Below are 16,710 nucleotides of genomic sequence, written 5' to 3' on the forward strand. Positions count from 1 at the left end.
AAGGAGCACTTTAAGTGACTAAGCCATCCATGGAGAGTAAATGGTGTGTCCAAACTAGCAGCTCACTATAACAATGTTCAACAGCGTCCCGATCCTTTGAATAAATAGAAATTAAATTAAAATATTTATTATTTTGTATAAATGACAAGATACTACAGTTAATTTAAGAATGTTACACTTTGTGCCAATATAGACTCAGTCTAAGCAAGTCAGTCAGACACAACTCTGGAGAAAATTGCCGTTTGATCTGATTTTTATATGCAATAAGCTTCTTAAAAATAAAAGAAGAGCAAAAATATTTAGAAAGTTGAAAATTTTGGCACAATGACTAGGGTAAGAAAGAATAAAGTAAGTGGGTTAAATAATTATCTTTTGTAAATTGCTGGGAAATTGTTGTATGTACAGAAATTAGAGCAACATAATTAATCCAAGATAACAGATTTAAGAGAGTATGTTCAATGTGACTCACATTCACAAATGTACATGCAAGAGGAGACTTTCTATATGCCATAGTTTAATCTGTTCACATGCGGTGTTGGCTACCGTGGTTAATGTTATACTGCTGCTGATGTCCTTTTCTTGATGGATCAAAATGGGGAACTTTGGGGAAATTGCCATTGTCATGGAGTAGGATGACATGGTACATTTTACAACCACAGTCAGTTACTTTCAATAAGATTTAGAGCTCACCTTCCTTAAAAATAACCTGATTTTGAAAAACAATGCTAAGTAAAAGAATAAGGAAGATGGTTATATCCAGGTCACAGGATAGGTCATAATATTAAATAACAATATTGCTATCATGAGAGTATCATTAGCATCCATATCAGCAGGAATATCTTAGCAAATTTTGTAGTCTGTGGCTTGGAAAGATACACATTATAATATTCAATGGTCTCATATATATTGTACTTGAAGAGTCAACTAATTAGAACAACTATGGCAGTGAGATCACTTAACATGTACTTTGTTTAAATTCATGTTGGATTAAAGTCTTTGCTGTAGCATTTAGACAGCAAAGGCACGGCAATGCACTTCAGTTTTCCTTCTGTACATAAAACTGAAATGTGCTAAAATTAATATAATTTGTAACTATTCATTTACATTAAAACTTGCAAACATTTTAATGATTAGCATCACAATAGGGTGAGTAAAGAATATTTTCATTTATATATACACATTTGCATGTATATGAATACACATATTATGATGTATATGCATACATACATACACTTTCATTTTATCACTTGAAAACTGTTCGTACTAGCCAGGTATGGCAGCACATGACAGTAATTCCACTACTCAGGAGGTAGAGGAAGGAGAATGGTAAGTTCAAGGGCAGTCTAGTGAGAATGTCTCAAAAAAACAAAGAACAAAAACCAAGAAAACACTGCCAAAACCAAAAAACAAAACTCTAAAATACAAAGAAACAAATAAAAAATCAAACCAAAGCAACAACAAAAACCCTGCTATCTAACAAAAGGAAAACTACAAAAAATTTTTAATTGTCAAATTATAATGTTTAGCACTTGATTCATTTATTGCATATGCTTTGAGATCAAAAGACTTTCACATAATATTTAGAAAAGATACATGCAAATAAACACAATTAGAAACAACTTTTGTTCGTTTATGTGAAATAGTACTGGCAAATCAATGAAGAGAAAAGCATCTCCTGACCAGATCATAAAAAGCAGATAAAAATGTCTGAGGCAAACCGTTAGGATGCTTTGCACAGATATTTCAAAGTACCTCACGTGATCTTAGGATCATGCCTATACTTACTACAAAATGCTCTGGGGGCTGAAAAAGGAAATAAACACAAATGAAACCAATTCTTAATTATCTAAAATAAGTCTCAATATTCATATAGAAATTTGCATTCGATGACCATTACAGACATTATAAACAGGCTTTGTTGTTCATATTTTACAAATGAAGAAATGTTGAGAATAAGTTAACTGATTGCATCTAATTTACTGAATGAGAAACATCCCATGCTTCATAAAATTACTTAAGAGAAAATTGTTTTGTTTTTTGGCCAAAAGTACACAAAGTCAGAAGAAAGCACCAATATTTCCAGTAACAAAAGCAGCCTCATTTATTTAGGATACATACAGGCATATTTGGGAGGCACTTACCAGCATCATCAGTGGGCATGTCGACTACCAGTTGGTCACTGTATTTTCCATATAAGCCATTGGTGCATATGGCTACTATTTGAAGAACGTAACTCATATTGGGCAGTAAATTATTGAGAATAGCACCCTAAGAGAAAGATATTAGCAATTACACCAATGTGCTATTCTCAGAAGACTAACACACTAGATAGTTGTTTTAGAATTTTTTTGTTTTTCAATAGAAAATATTTATATTTTATCAACTTATGGAAAAGCTTCATCAGTGCTATTAAGTTGAGCTAATGATCTTTATGAATTATGAAGACACCGAGAAACTAGGTAGTTTTAGGCTTTTGTTTTGATTTTTAACTATAAATCACCAAACTCACAAATGAATATCACAAACTTAAAACTAATGTTTAAAAAAGATAAGTGTGTTGCATTTACAAATAAGGAGCAAAATGAGAAAAACTAATTCATCCTAAATATATGAATTCCACAATTTTCCTATATCATAGTATATCAATATTCTAGGTAACCAAATTAAAAAGTAGTTACAATTTTATCTATTTGTCCACATGCTATTAAACATAATAACAATAGCAGTTTTATTTAAATGCAAGTTTCCAGGACTCTAGCTGACTGAAAGCAGAGTCCAGTGACCTTTTCCCTGCAGCGGTGCCTTCTGGGAGCCACATCCAGAGTTTGTTAACCCATAAATCTATAGCTAACATTTTCCAACAAAGCAAACTTTAATTCTGTAATGCTCAGACTACAGAAGGGATTTGTATTTTATTTTCTTTAATTCATTTGCATCAGTGGAGGGGGCAGGGGTAGGATTTTGGGTGAGAATTATCTGTCTTTTTATAGTTCTAAAGTTATGACCTAATCATCACTTCACATCCATTACTTAGAAATCTGACTCAAAGCAAAGGACTTTTGTGTTCTCTACTCGATTTTTTCCAGTACTAGGGAAGCATGATGGGGGAAGCAAGACACAACATATTAGGACACTGCGATTCTTAGCCCAATTCTTCCCCACAACAGTGAGATCTTAACTGGAATATTTAACTGGATTTTAAAAATTGAATTATTTATAAAAAGAGAGCACAGGAAAAAAATCTCCAGTTCTAAGTTTTCCCTAAGTATCCACTCTTTATAGTGCTGTTGGAAGTGCCATGGTCTTCCTGTAATTCAATGTAACTTTGGTCATAATTTAGTACAGCCTCTGACCCCATGGAGACCTTTATACAAAGCCTAAAGTAACCAAGTGTATATGGTTATATCGTTTGCAAGTTCTTACCTTGGAAATTAAGCTATAATGTTACCATACATAAAACAATTCATCGTATAGTTACCAAGTCTTGATAGCCATCTGTTAAAAATTCATGCTTAGTTTGGTCTTCTCCATCCAATTGCTGGTACAGCACTGCAAATTTCTCAATCATGGCATCATAAACCACTCGAGGTCTTTCCCATGTGACAAGAAGACTAGTATAATTTTCTGGGTCAGCCTGAACATTTTCCGGTTCTGAACTACAAACTTCAGAGAGAAAAGGAAAATTTATTGATACAACTCTGCCTTTAGGACTTTAAGAAGTAAAACATTCTGTGAATTTTTTGTATTTATTTCAATATAATGTAAAATTTATGCTTTTGTATCATGGAGCTTTAATTTATGCCATGTTTTTGTATCTAAATTGTACTAAGTAGCTTTTCATGATTACAATGAGATTTTACCCGAGGCAGGCTAATTTATAAAGAGCTTTACTTGGTTCACAGTTCTGGAGGCTGGAAGTCCATATAGCATGGTGCAGTCTCTGTCGAGGGCCTCCCTGACTGTATGACATCAAGGTGGGAGTATGTGTGCACCTTAGTGTAGATGTGGTCTCTCCCCATACTTTTAAACTCACCAGGATTCAATCATGGGGTTTTTATGACCTAATCCAATTTAATCGCTTTCTAAAGGCTCACTTCTAAACACCATAGTCAGGTTAAGCTGCCGCCCTCTTAATATCATTAAACTCTTCCATTAGTTCAGGAGGACAAATCATCTTCAAAGCACAAGAAAAATACTCTTTCCTTCCCTGTTATTGCTTTCTGTTCAAGTCTTATCTTTCCATTCCAAGAAGGACTTGGCCAAATGCTCCTCCTCTACTACATATGCTCTGATCCTCCTCTATTACATATGCTACCGAAGTGATCTGTGTTATTTTCAGCAGTTTGGCTTTGTCACAATTATTGATTATTCGCATATGCTCATACTGTTTTTCTGAGTGTCTTAGCTCTTTTAGAATATTTTAAATATGACAACCATAGCTTTTTATTTCAACACTGCCTTGAACATGGTTTTAAATATATCTGGTACACAAATCATTTTTAGAAATAAATGAACAGGATTGGGCACATGGTTCAAGTGGTAGAGTCTCTGCCTAACAAGTTCAAGGCCCTGAGATAAAACCCTTGTACCACAAAAAAACTCAACCAACCAAACAACAACAACAACAAAAAAGGAATAATAATAAAAAAAGAAGTAATGAACAAAGGGTATCTTCAAGCTCATGATGTGTTCTTCTTGGTTGGAACATGACAACATGACAAATATATTTAGCTCAGGACTAGGAGAATTTTAATTTTAAATGATGGTTTATTATTGGGCTTTTGGCTATTAGAGAACCCTTAAAATAATTGAAAATCTCCAATCAGAGAAAGTCATAGAACAAGTAAAACTATCATTTCAGTTTTTTTCATAATTGGTGAAAAATACCCCATTTTGGCATGGTTAGCCTATTAAGCATATAATTGCAGGGAGTTAGAAGGTTTGTCTCATCTGAAAAAGTAATATTGTCAGAACCAATTTCAGAGACTTCGTACAGTGAACTTAAGCTCATGCTGGTAATCATGCCAAATATTTGGTCCTATAGGAAGAGTCCTGGTGCCTTCTAGAACACGCACATAATGTGACAGTTTGGACTAATTTGGACGTATTGTGCTAAGGAAGCAAAGTAATAAATGAAGGCTCTTCAGTGTATATAGACTGGCAAAACAGGGAGAGAGAAATCAAAGGTTAATCAACAAGCTCACAGAATCCAGACTTTGTTTTCAAGTGGCACCTGAAGTCACAAGCCACAGCATGGGAGCATACAGTTAAATTAGGTCGACTAATCCTACTGGATACCAAAACCATAAGGACTCCAAACGCGACTGTGTCAGAATTTGGCCACAAAGCCTTTGTCTGTTCTAGTCTGTAGTTCATTTCATGAACACGGGAGGGCGCCCATGACTAACAGTTGCCTATATAAACTGAAAACTTTTTCTGAAAAACAATTTTTTAAATTATTCATTCATTCACATGTGTATACATTGTTTGGGTCATTTCTCCCCCCTGCTCCCCTACCGTACCCTCTTCCCCCCTCCTCCCCTCAGTTCTAGGCAGGTCCTGTTCCGCCTTTATCACTAATTTTGTTGAAGAAAAGACACAAGCATAGTAAGGAAGACAAAGCGTTTTTGCTAGTTGAGTTAGGATAGCTATACAGAGATTCCTAACATTGCTTTCGTGTACACGTGTTATGACCCATGTTGATTCATCCCTAACTGATCTTTACACTGATTGCTGATCCCCTTCTCATGTTAACCTCTGTCGTTTTAAGGTTTCTGTATTAATTCCTCTGGAGTGGGGACATCAAACGCTTTCATGTTTTGGGTTTTCTACCTATTCCTATATCTCCCGTATGAGGTCTCCTCCTGTCATGTGATCCAAGTCCAACTACATTGCTGCATTTGCCCTAGATCTAAAGTCCACATACGATTTTTGGTCTTCTCAGCCTGGCTGATCTCGCTCAGAATGATGTTCTCCAGTTCCATCCATTTACCTGCAAATGATAAGATTTCATTCTTTTTCATGGCTGAGTAAAATTCCATTGTGTACAAGTACCACATTTTCTTGATCCATTCATCAGTAGTGGGGCATCTTGGCTGTTTCCATAAATTGACTATTGTGAATAGTGCTGCAATAAACATGGGTGTGCAGGTGCCTCTGGAGTAATCTGTGTTGCATTCCTTTGGGTATATCCCCAGGAGTGGGATTGCTGGACCATATGGCAGGTCTATTTTAGATTTTTAAGAAGTCTCCAAATTTTTTTCCAGAGTAGTTGCACCAGCTTGCATTCCCACTACAGTGCATAAGGGTTCCTTTTTCCCCACATCCTTGCCAACACCTGTTGTCAGTGGTGTTTTTGATGATGGCTAATCTAACAGGGGTGAGGTGGAATCTTAGTGTGGTTTTGATTTGCATTTCCTTTATGGCTAGAGATGGTGAGCATTTTTTCACGTGTTTATTCGCCATGTGAATTTCTTCTTTTAAGAAAGTTCTGTTTAGTCCAGTTGCCCATTTTTTAATTGGTTCATTGATTTTAGGAGAGTTTAGTTTCTTAAGTTCCCTGTATATTCTGGTTATCTGTCCCTTGTACGATGTATAGCTGGCCAATATTTTCTCCCACCATGTGGGTGGTCTTTTTAGTTTAGAGACCATTTCTTTTGTTATGCAGAAGCTTTTTAATTTTATGAAGTCCCATTTGTCCATCCTTTCTCTTAGTTGCTGGGCTGCTGGGGTTGTATTGAGGAAGTCCTTGCTTATACCTATTAGTTCTAGAGTATTTCCTGCTCCTTCCTGTAGTAACTTCAGAGTTTTGGGTCTGATATTTAGGTCCTTGGTCCATTTTGAGTTGATACTAGTACAGGGTGATATACATGGATCTAGTTTCAGTTTCTTGCAGACAGTTAACTTTTCCCAGCAATATTTGTTGAAGAGGCTGTCTTTTTTCTATTGTATGTTTTTGGCACCTTTGTAAAAAATGAGGTGGGTATAATATAAACTGGAAACTTTTATGTACACTGTTTAGTATTAGCAGATGCACACTACGATTGCTGTGGTAAGTGGATGAGTCACAAAAACATAAATATATACTGTAAGCAAATACATGGATAAATTTATATGAGTTAGAAATAGGAATTTTCCCTGAGACCTGTGATTTTTTTGTTTAGAGAGGATTAGAATGTGATGTTTTTCTGGGAATAAGAGGACAATTCTTCCATTGTCAAAAAATATGATTTCAGACTATGTGTTTTAAATTAGATTTAGACTACATCATTTTAAACTACCTTGTGACACTTTTATTAATGTCCACCAGATGGCAGAAGATCATCAACGATCCACCTCAAACTATCCTTGGAGACCAAGATTGCCCATTCTTGCTTAGAATGAACTCTCAAGTTCATTTTTAGAAGGTGGAATGTGATTTTGGACAATATACAATTTGTATATTTTGTCTTTTCATCAAATCAGTGTTACACTTTAGGGTGTAGGAATGGTTTAAAGTGACCCATACTCTTATAAATGAAGCCAGTTTAAATTCATTTGGTTTTTGCATGCACACTAAACAAAAATTTCTTGAGAAAAATGTAAAAGAATTAGCTGTAAATACCCAGAGGACTACTGTTAAAATAAAACAAACTACTTTGTTTGGATGTCTGTGTTGTCTTTCCTTAATGGTAGCAAACAGATAATACTTCAAATTTTATGTATCAGCAGTAATATAAAGTAGGAGTTCGAAAAGAATTTATATCTCTTTGCCAGTGTATTTAAATTTCTCAATTTTCTTCCTTACAAATATTTAAGAGTTTATTATTTTTAGTAGTTTGAGCTTATATTTTAATTAGAAGTTTATCTTAAAAACATTCTTTTTGTTTAATTGATAATCAAGTTTACCAATTTACAAATCTGTAGCTAAACCTTACTGTTTAATCACTAAAATACAGAGTTGTGGGGAAAGAAAATATATTACACTTTAGAATGGCTTCAAGAGAAAAGTCCATACTTCCATCTGTAGTCTATAATCTTAGTAAAAGGTGGTCCTTCTATTAGATAAGACTGGATCTTTTAAATAAGAATGTAGTTAATCCCATATATGCTATTGTGTGATGACCCTGAAAGAAGTACTTAAATGCACTAAAATTTTGAGGTTTCCCAATATTTCCTATTGAATTTAGTCTATCTTAGTACAAGGAAATAAACCCTATAAAGCAGATTACCTGGATTGAAAATCAAGAAAGGGTTTCCAGAGCAATATGTATTTAAACACCAAATATAAGCTAACAGAGAATAAAATAGTAACAAAGATATAATTTCCTTGATAATGGGGAGCTCAGAAGTCTGTTGAGATCTCATTCCCTTCATCAGAACTACATCTCACTACAGATTCCTTTCTACAAGCTACATGTGATCTGGGTCATAGTTACCCCTTTCTTTAGGGAACACTGGCCAAGAAGGAGACCTTGGTTCTGCAGGCTCTGAAATGTCTGGGGGCCCATTCAAGTGGCATGGAATTCCAGAACATGCTTCAGCACCTTACAAATGAAAAAGATCCCCCTACAACGTCTTCTTTATCAGAGAGCTATAAATATTCTGGCTTCACATTTTTAACATTCCACCCTTTTCTGCTTGGTTCCAGGCACTACTTACTTTGGTGTCAGCTGCCTTTAGAAAGCCACCATGACAACTTTCTGACATTTAGCCTGATCTGAGAAATAATGAGTGTCCTTAGTTTTGACTTCAGTCATAGAGGAATACACAATAAACTGGAAAAACCAATCTGCTACTTATCCCAAATTAAGCAGTGCTTGTCAAAATCACACATTTCCCACTAACAGTTGTAAAAGCTTCACAAATTTTTAGCAGACATAAAGTGCTGTGGTTTATTATTTATCCTTTTATTATTTCCATGACGAGAGAATACCTAGTATGTTGGAATGCACATGACTCTTGGAACAAGTACCAAAGGCAAAGGATGAGTGTCATGAGGAAAAAAGGAAAAGAATCAGAGGAAAAAAAGAAAAAGAAAAGAAATGTAGAGGAGAAATTTTTTGTAAATCAGGGAAGTTGATGCAGGTGGCCAAGGAAAGTCTGAGGTCTCTTTGTCTCTTCTTGCTCTGGTACTTGTCTTGGAAGAGATGCAGTCTGCCTTAAAGGAGAAGGAGCAGTCTGAGCTATATGAATTATGACTCAAAATGTGGATGGACAGGAAAAGAGAGGGAGGTGATTCTTGGGGAGTGGCAGAGAATATGTCCTAATTAGCTGAGAGTATATTATTTTTGACTCAGCTATTTTCCACTAATTTGAAGTTCCATAATTTGTGTGAGTTTAATATAGTTCGTGACAAAAGTACTTTGTGAACGCACACTCATAAACCTACCACATCTTCAACTTGAGGCTTATGAGACTCATTTTAAAAATATTAAGACAGGTATTTTCAAGATTGCTGTCAGAGAAGTTAAAGACTCGGAAGATAACCAGGGAGGTCATGCTTTTTCCTCAGAAATGTAGGATCTTTAGAAAACTAATATATACGTTGACACACGTTAAATATAATAATAGGAAGGGTTCTATGCCTATTTTGCCTTCTGAATGATTACATCATCTATTTTATAGAAACCATCAAAAGAAGTATTTCATAGTTTACCCACTTTACAATCTTCTCCAGGACACACAGTAACTTTCTCAAAAGTTCAATTTGTAATGTATAATCGCCTAAGAAGTAAATTATACTCAGCTTTACTTTTCAGAACATAATTAGAGTATAGTGTTTACACAGCTTTGACCTTAACAAATGTGCTTTACCACCAGCAATTCAAGAAGGTAAATCTACTAATGTATAATTCATCATGACATTTTTCAGGAAATGGTAGAAAATTTCTCATACTTCAAATACTTTATGCCATAAAGACACTTCCATCGTGCAATTAGATATTGAAAAACATCTCATATTTTATTGCTCTTTAAAAAAATTTGCATTAAATTTATTACAGTACTGACAAATGAGTTCTGAAGCTCATGGAATAATTGTAGTCAATGAGTTATTTAAAAATGCCTCAAACATGGAGAATTCGGGCAGCTCTCCATGCTCACTGTGATTGCTTGGCTCTGTCCACATGACTTATCTAGTGCTTAGTCTAGGGCACATTGCATCCAAGGACTGCACAGCTCTGCACATTTTAGTTCATTCAAGCCTCATAACAAAACTCTAGAAAGTGACCATTTTGAACCTGCCTATTTTATAGGTGAAGAAACTTGGAAAGGCTTAAAGAAGTTAAGTAACTTGACCATTTTTATACAACTAAGATGTGTTGGTGCTGGGGTTTAAAAGCAAATGTTTACTTGGCCTGCTTCAACAAGCTCCTCCTTTTCAATGAGGGAGTCTTGTGAGTGGGTTAAGAGGGCAGCATGAAAGCATTGGCTGCCTGGGAGGCATGGGATCAGGCTGAATTTGAACTGCTTTATACTCTCACCATGTGTATACAGTTATTGAGTATGTGGTGTGCAAGGAAAGATGAATAGAGTCAGGTCTCCAGCCTCACAGAGTGTACTTGGAAACAGAGCCCTCACTCAGTGTTTTTAATTATTTGCTAGTTGCAAAATACATATTTCCACAATGTATTTATTAAGAACAAGATTCTGACAATTTTCATGCTAGTTCTTACTTTCTTTTAGTCAAAATGAAGATATTAGATGTTTACAATAGTAAAAGATATATATATATATATATATATATATATATATATATATATATATATATATACTTGAATATCTAAACTTGAGGAGCTGCTTTAATGAATTTTGATTATACAGTAGAATACTATATAACAGCTAAAAATAATGAATTAAAATACATTTATCTCACTATGTAAAATGGCAACATAGAGATGTGTAATATAGTCTCATTCTGTGAGACATCACAATGTCTTTAAGAGAAAAATCTGAAAACATAGTCATGAAAACCCTCATAGTGGTTCTCTCTGAGTGGTGACATTGCAGGGAATTTTAATTTTCTTCTGTGTGCTTACTTATTTTTTCTACTTTAAAAATAATGTTCATCATATTAAATTTAATAAAAATTAAATTCTGGACAAGAATTCAATCCTTAATTATTACCAAATTCAGTTCCAAAAAACAGAAGGAAGATATTCTGCAAAGTACTGTCAAAGGAATATGCATGTGACAAATGATAATATTTACTGAGTGTAAAAACACATGATATAAAAGGCAAGAATCATTCCAGTTTGTGAACAAGAACTCAAAAAATTTAAACAGATTTGCAGCTCCCCATTTTCAACTGCAAATAAAAAGCAAGTGGCTCCCTTTTATGATTTCAGTAAATGCAGAATGTTATGCAATGGTAATCTGTGAAAACTCTCTATAAAAGTCTAAATAATGCTAAATGTTTATTATTATTGAATTTAATAATAATTTTAACTACATAAACAGAGTTAAAATTTTAAAAGTAAATTATTTATCTTTTTCTTTTTTTCTTGTTATACTGCCACTGTTTTTAAAATTAGAATCTTTCTTTCCCTGGAATCATTAAATATGAATATGAACTGTATGCTGTGTTATTTGTCCAAAGGTTAGAAAATTTTTAATTATTCAAAGAACAGTCAACAAAGAAGACCTTGGGTATGATGACCTGCTTAGAAATTTAAAGCCATTCATTCCTTCTGTATTTGTTGCCAATGAACACGATTGCTTTTCTTAATCCCAGAGTCTAAGTAATAAGTAAACTTCAACCAATATAGAACAGGTACTTTATCAAGTGCTACAGGTAACACTGAGATAGATTAATCAGGTAGGGATCCAGCAAGACACTAAAGGCAGTGCATAGATTCCCATAAGCAACACAAGAACAAAACAAGGGCCATAATGCAGACAAGGGAACATGAAGTTTTAGCAGGAAATGGGATTATTTTCAATGATGGAGAATAGGTATGGTCTTGTGTTACGGGGTGGCATATGATTTAATTAGTATTTGACAGTGACTCACTTTAAATAAAAATATCAGTTGACTGAACATTTAAGTGTAAAGATCAGATCCATCCAACTGAGTTTTCTAATAGGCAGATTTCATTATAAACTCAAACTCACACATTTTGACAAAGACTGAAGATTTACAATCACAAACCATCATGCAAGTCTGTTACTAGAAAAAAAAAGTATTCTTTATAACCAATGTCAGTTCTTCTACCTTAGAAAGATGTGAGGATGAGGGTAGCAACTGAGACTCTGCGATGGAGCCTGAACCAAGGGGAAACTCACGGCAGAGTTGCTGCTTTTTTGCTTACATGGGCTTAGAATAAGATCATATGTGGACATTAGATCAAGGGCAAACACAACAAGGGGATTGGACTATGAGCACATGATAAAAGCGAGAGCACACAAGGGAGGGGTGAGGATAGGTAAGACACCTAAAAAACTAGCTAGCATTTGTTGCCCTTAACGCAGAGAAACTAAAGCAGATACCTTAAAGCAACTGAGGCCAATAGGAAAAGGGGACCAGGAACTAGAGAAAAGGTTAGATTAAAAAGAATTAACCTAGAAGGTAACACCCACGCACAGGAAATCAATGTGAGTCAATGCCCTGTATAGCTATCCTTATCTCAACCAGCAAAACCCCTTGTTCCTTCCTATTATTGCTTATACTCTCTCTACAACAAAATTAGAGATAAGGGCAAAATAGTTTTTGCTGGGTATTGAGGGGGGGAGGGGGTGGAGTGGGTGGTAAGGGAGGGGGTGGGGGCAGGGGGGAGAAATAAACCAAGCCTTGTATGCACATATGAATAATAAAAGAAAAATGAAAAAAAAAAAAGATCAGATGATCTTAAAGGCACAGAACCTTAATAAAAACTAGTAATGGCTTTTGAGTGCTTGTGCTTATCCTAAGGACATACAAAAGTTAGCGCTTTTGAGTGGTATTTTCTAAACTGTACACACATGTTTTGGTTAGATGCTGAGATTTGTAGCCTTTCCTTCTCCACCCTCCACAAATTTTTGGTCAGCACACAAGCACCCAAAATGGCAGCTGCAACAAGACTTTCTTGGAGAAGCTGGGACAGTCATGTGTTTAGGAAGAGGTAGATAGCCAAAACAGCCTGTTAATGTACATTTTCATTAGAAATTCTTTGATTTCTTAAATTTTGCATTGCAAGTGTCTTCAATTTAAATGAGTGAGTATTTTCTCTAGATATTTCTGACATTTTAATTATTTTGGAACCTAACCACAGACAAAGGGGTGATAAATATATTTTTTCTCTGATAGTCATAAAGGTCTGGATGCAGGAATATGAATTCTGTGACAGTATACCCTTGTAGTCTATGGGAATAAGATTGATTCCCACAAGGTCCATGCAAGAGAATTGTTTCCCTTCTTTTATAGGTCCTGTCATGTATTTATGCTACTCAAAAGACCAAGTAGTGGAGACCCTATCTTAAAAAAAAAAGAAAACAAAGACAAACAGACCAAGTAGGTTAGAAAGTGTTGTCTCTGTGTTTGACCTTAGGGTAAACCAAACACTCAAAAATGAATACTACTTTTTTTCCAATTTGAAGTCTTTAAGATCATTGGTTTTATTATAAAATTATGCAAGCTAAAATCATGTTTCTTTATAAGAATAAAACAGAGTGGAGTGAGTTTTGGAAAGCTTCACATAGGGACACCTAGGTTCAAATTCAGACTCCTTTCTAGTTGTATAAACTTGGGCAAGTCACTTAATATCAATTTCCAAACTGTAAATGAGAAAAATATGTCCAGCATCGTAAAATGAGTGAGGTTGAAATAAAATACTCTATGCTTCACGGCTTGGTAAAGTCATACAATGCATGATAACTATTCTGGCTATGATTATTAATTTGAGCTTTTAAGTGTAAAAACAACAACAATCTATATTAATTCAGAACCATCATCTCTACTAATTGGGTCTGACAAAGACAAACTTCTTTCCCTCCACAGAAGATGTACTTTGTATTAGTAATTCAGTGCATTGATTTCATTACCTCTTAGATTCTAGGCTCTTCCCTGGGGGCGGGGAACACAAAGATGAGCGCTTTGAAACCCAAATCACATGTCAAGCCTTGTTTCCAGTGTGGCTCACCCATGGGGTCCTATAATCACCCCGACCAAGTGTGATCTTGTCAAACTCTGAATGACTCAGCCTCTTACTTGTTTTTCTCCTATAGCTTTTAGCCCAGGCTGATGCTAGGGTGAAGGTGGAGTGGAGTCTACAGCTCTACAGCTTTGCTGTTTATTACCATGGATTTTGGAAAAATTGCTTTCCTTTAACTGAGTCTCAGTTTTTCTTATTTGTGAAATGGGCTTATTTCTATGGGTCAGTAATGAATTTTTTGAACTGCCATTTAATAAATGTGGTAACTGAGATTTGGGGAAGTTAAATAGCTTACCTAAAGCTGCAAGAGTAATTAAAATATTTCTAAAATTCTAAGTTCTGTATGTTTTCCATTAGTCCAAAATCACCATCTATACTGAGTTTGCAAGGAGTGTAGAAAATTTATATTTCAGTACATACCTGCTTCGTGAATCTCTTCCTTTCCAGTGTATGAAGAAAACACCTGCCTAGAGAACTTATACTGTTGTTCCCGAAAATTGTTTTGTAAATAGTCCATCAGCATGACATACCCAGACTGCTGCATTGTAAGAACGTCACAAAATACAGCCAACTGGAAGGAAGACCAAATAATTTAACATATCTGCTTCAGAGGAATCAGTAAATGTCTTAAAACATATACTTTGTTGTAAAGCTAGAAAAGAATTCATCTTTAAATTACTTCAAATTACTTCATTTATATGAACTTCCAAGATTACCTGGCTTTCAGAGATGCTAACTGTATCTTTAAAAACAATCCATTCAACTGTGTCTGTGCAGGGAGGTGATGTCAATGAGCCATTGTAAATGTAATACTTGTCAGTTGAGTTTGGCAGAAGATTCAGCAAAACGAAAGAGTCTAAGGCAGCCTGCTTCCCTGCAAAGTAATAGTATATATCTTAGCAGGAACCTTGACACTGGACCTTAGGTGTTCACAGCTGCTATGAAACAGAGATATGAGCTTTGCTATGTATTTAATCAGAACTGAAATTTTAAGAATATTTTACATATAAAAATGATGATAAATCTGGCATACTCAAGTTGTCTTAAATATATCACTATATAGTGTTAGATGTCTTGTCTTTGCAACATGTTGCTGAAAAGAATAGTTTAAATATAAAATATATTCAGAAGTCCTATCATCTCAATAGACAAAGTTACATATTTTAATAAGATTCAATTCTAGTCCATGGAAAACAAAGCAAACTTTAGTCTGATGGTTCTCATCTTCAAAAATTTATAATGAGCATCATATTTAAGAATGACTTAATGAAATCTCTTCCCCTAGAAATCAAGAATGAGACAAGGATGTCCCATACCACTTCATTTGACATTGAACTGGAGGACCAGTACAATCATGTAAACAAAAGAAGCAAAACACATAAGGACTGTCAAGGAATAAATGATGCAATGAGAATTAGAAAATAACATGTAAAATGTTAAGTAATTTATATACTTAAGACTTAATAAGTAAATTTTGTTAAGTCACTATAAACAATATACAAATCATTGCATTTCTATGTACCAGTATCAAACAACAGAAAATGAAATTTAAAACACTAACTTAAGAAAAAAACAAAATATCAAATATTAAAAGAAAATCTGATAAATGATGTGTAAAGTATCTACGTTGAAAACCATTCTTGAGAGAACTCAATAAAACCTTAAAAAGGTAAGAAGTAACATATGCGTTTGAAGATTCAGTATTGTGGAAAAGGTTAATTATCCCCAAAGTGTGTTGTAGGTTCAAAAAAGTCTTAACCAAAAACCTCAGAAGTGTGTATGGGTGTGTGTGAATTGACATGCTAATCTTTAAATGGAAACACTAGGAAAAGTTAAGACAATCTTGAACAATAAAAAGCTTAGAACTTCTGTTATCAGGTATACAAACCTTTGGAAATCATATTAGTGAGGTATTTATACAAAGATAAAGAGAAGAATGGGAGGGATAGAGAATACAGACCCACATGTATATTGTCACTTGGTTTATGACAGAAAAATTACTAGGTAGTGTAGAATGGGGGGATTTTTTAAACAAACAGTCTATCCTTGAGGAAAAAAGTGAATCTTGACATTATAAATACTAACCAAGCCTAAGCAGATTATAGATATTAAAATGAACAAACAATAACATTTTTAGAGGAAAGCATAGAACGTTATCTTCATCACCTTATGGTGGGTTGAGATTTCTGAAATGACACACAAAAATAGTTACTCATAAAAGAAAAAATGATAAAATCCAGTACATGATAATAAATATTTATTCACTAATAGTTACTATTAGGAAGCTTAATGGGGCAATTCAAAGAGTGGAAAATATATTCTGGATATAATATATACATAACAGTTATGTTTATACAGATATATTATTCATATGTATATGATTAATGTACATATATGTTTATATTCTTGTACTTGAATCCAGATTGGAGAACTCTCATACAAAAATTGGCACAGCTTTCCTAAGTGGGCCATCTGGCCTTAGAAACCTGAAACAATCTAAATATATCTTTCTCCTGCCATTTTTATTTTTGCATCTTTCTTATAGTGCTTGCCAATAGCACTGCTTTGGCTATCTAGCTATTTGTGTACCAGTCCTCACTTG

The 16,710-nt window shown here is 34.5% G+C and overlaps 1 protein-coding gene across 5 annotated transcripts in view; it reads right to left on the reverse strand.

The window, feature by feature from the left end:
• Ptprz1 (protein tyrosine phosphatase receptor type Z1) overlaps positions 1-16,710 on the reverse strand; it is a 172,336-nt gene that overhangs the window by 60,958 nt on the left and 94,668 nt on the right. For all 5 annotated transcript variants that reach the window (XM_074064369.1, XM_074064361.1, XM_074064354.1 and 2 more), the window contains 4 exons: positions 14,825-14,982; positions 14,529-14,679; positions 3,479-3,663; positions 2,142-2,268 (listed from right to left, as the gene is read on the reverse strand). In XM_074064369.1, coding sequence (XP_073920470.1) covers positions 2,142-2,268; positions 3,479-3,663; positions 14,529-14,679; positions 14,825-14,982 — 621 coding nt within the window. The remainder of the gene's footprint in view (positions 1-2,141; positions 2,269-3,478; positions 3,664-14,528; positions 14,680-14,824; positions 14,983-16,710) is intronic.

Source organism: Castor canadensis, chromosome 2 (genome assembly GCF_047511655.1).
Source record: "Castor canadensis chromosome 2, mCasCan1.hap1v2, whole genome shotgun sequence".
NCBI classification, from domain to species: domain Eukaryota; kingdom Metazoa; phylum Chordata; class Mammalia; order Rodentia; family Castoridae; genus Castor; species Castor canadensis.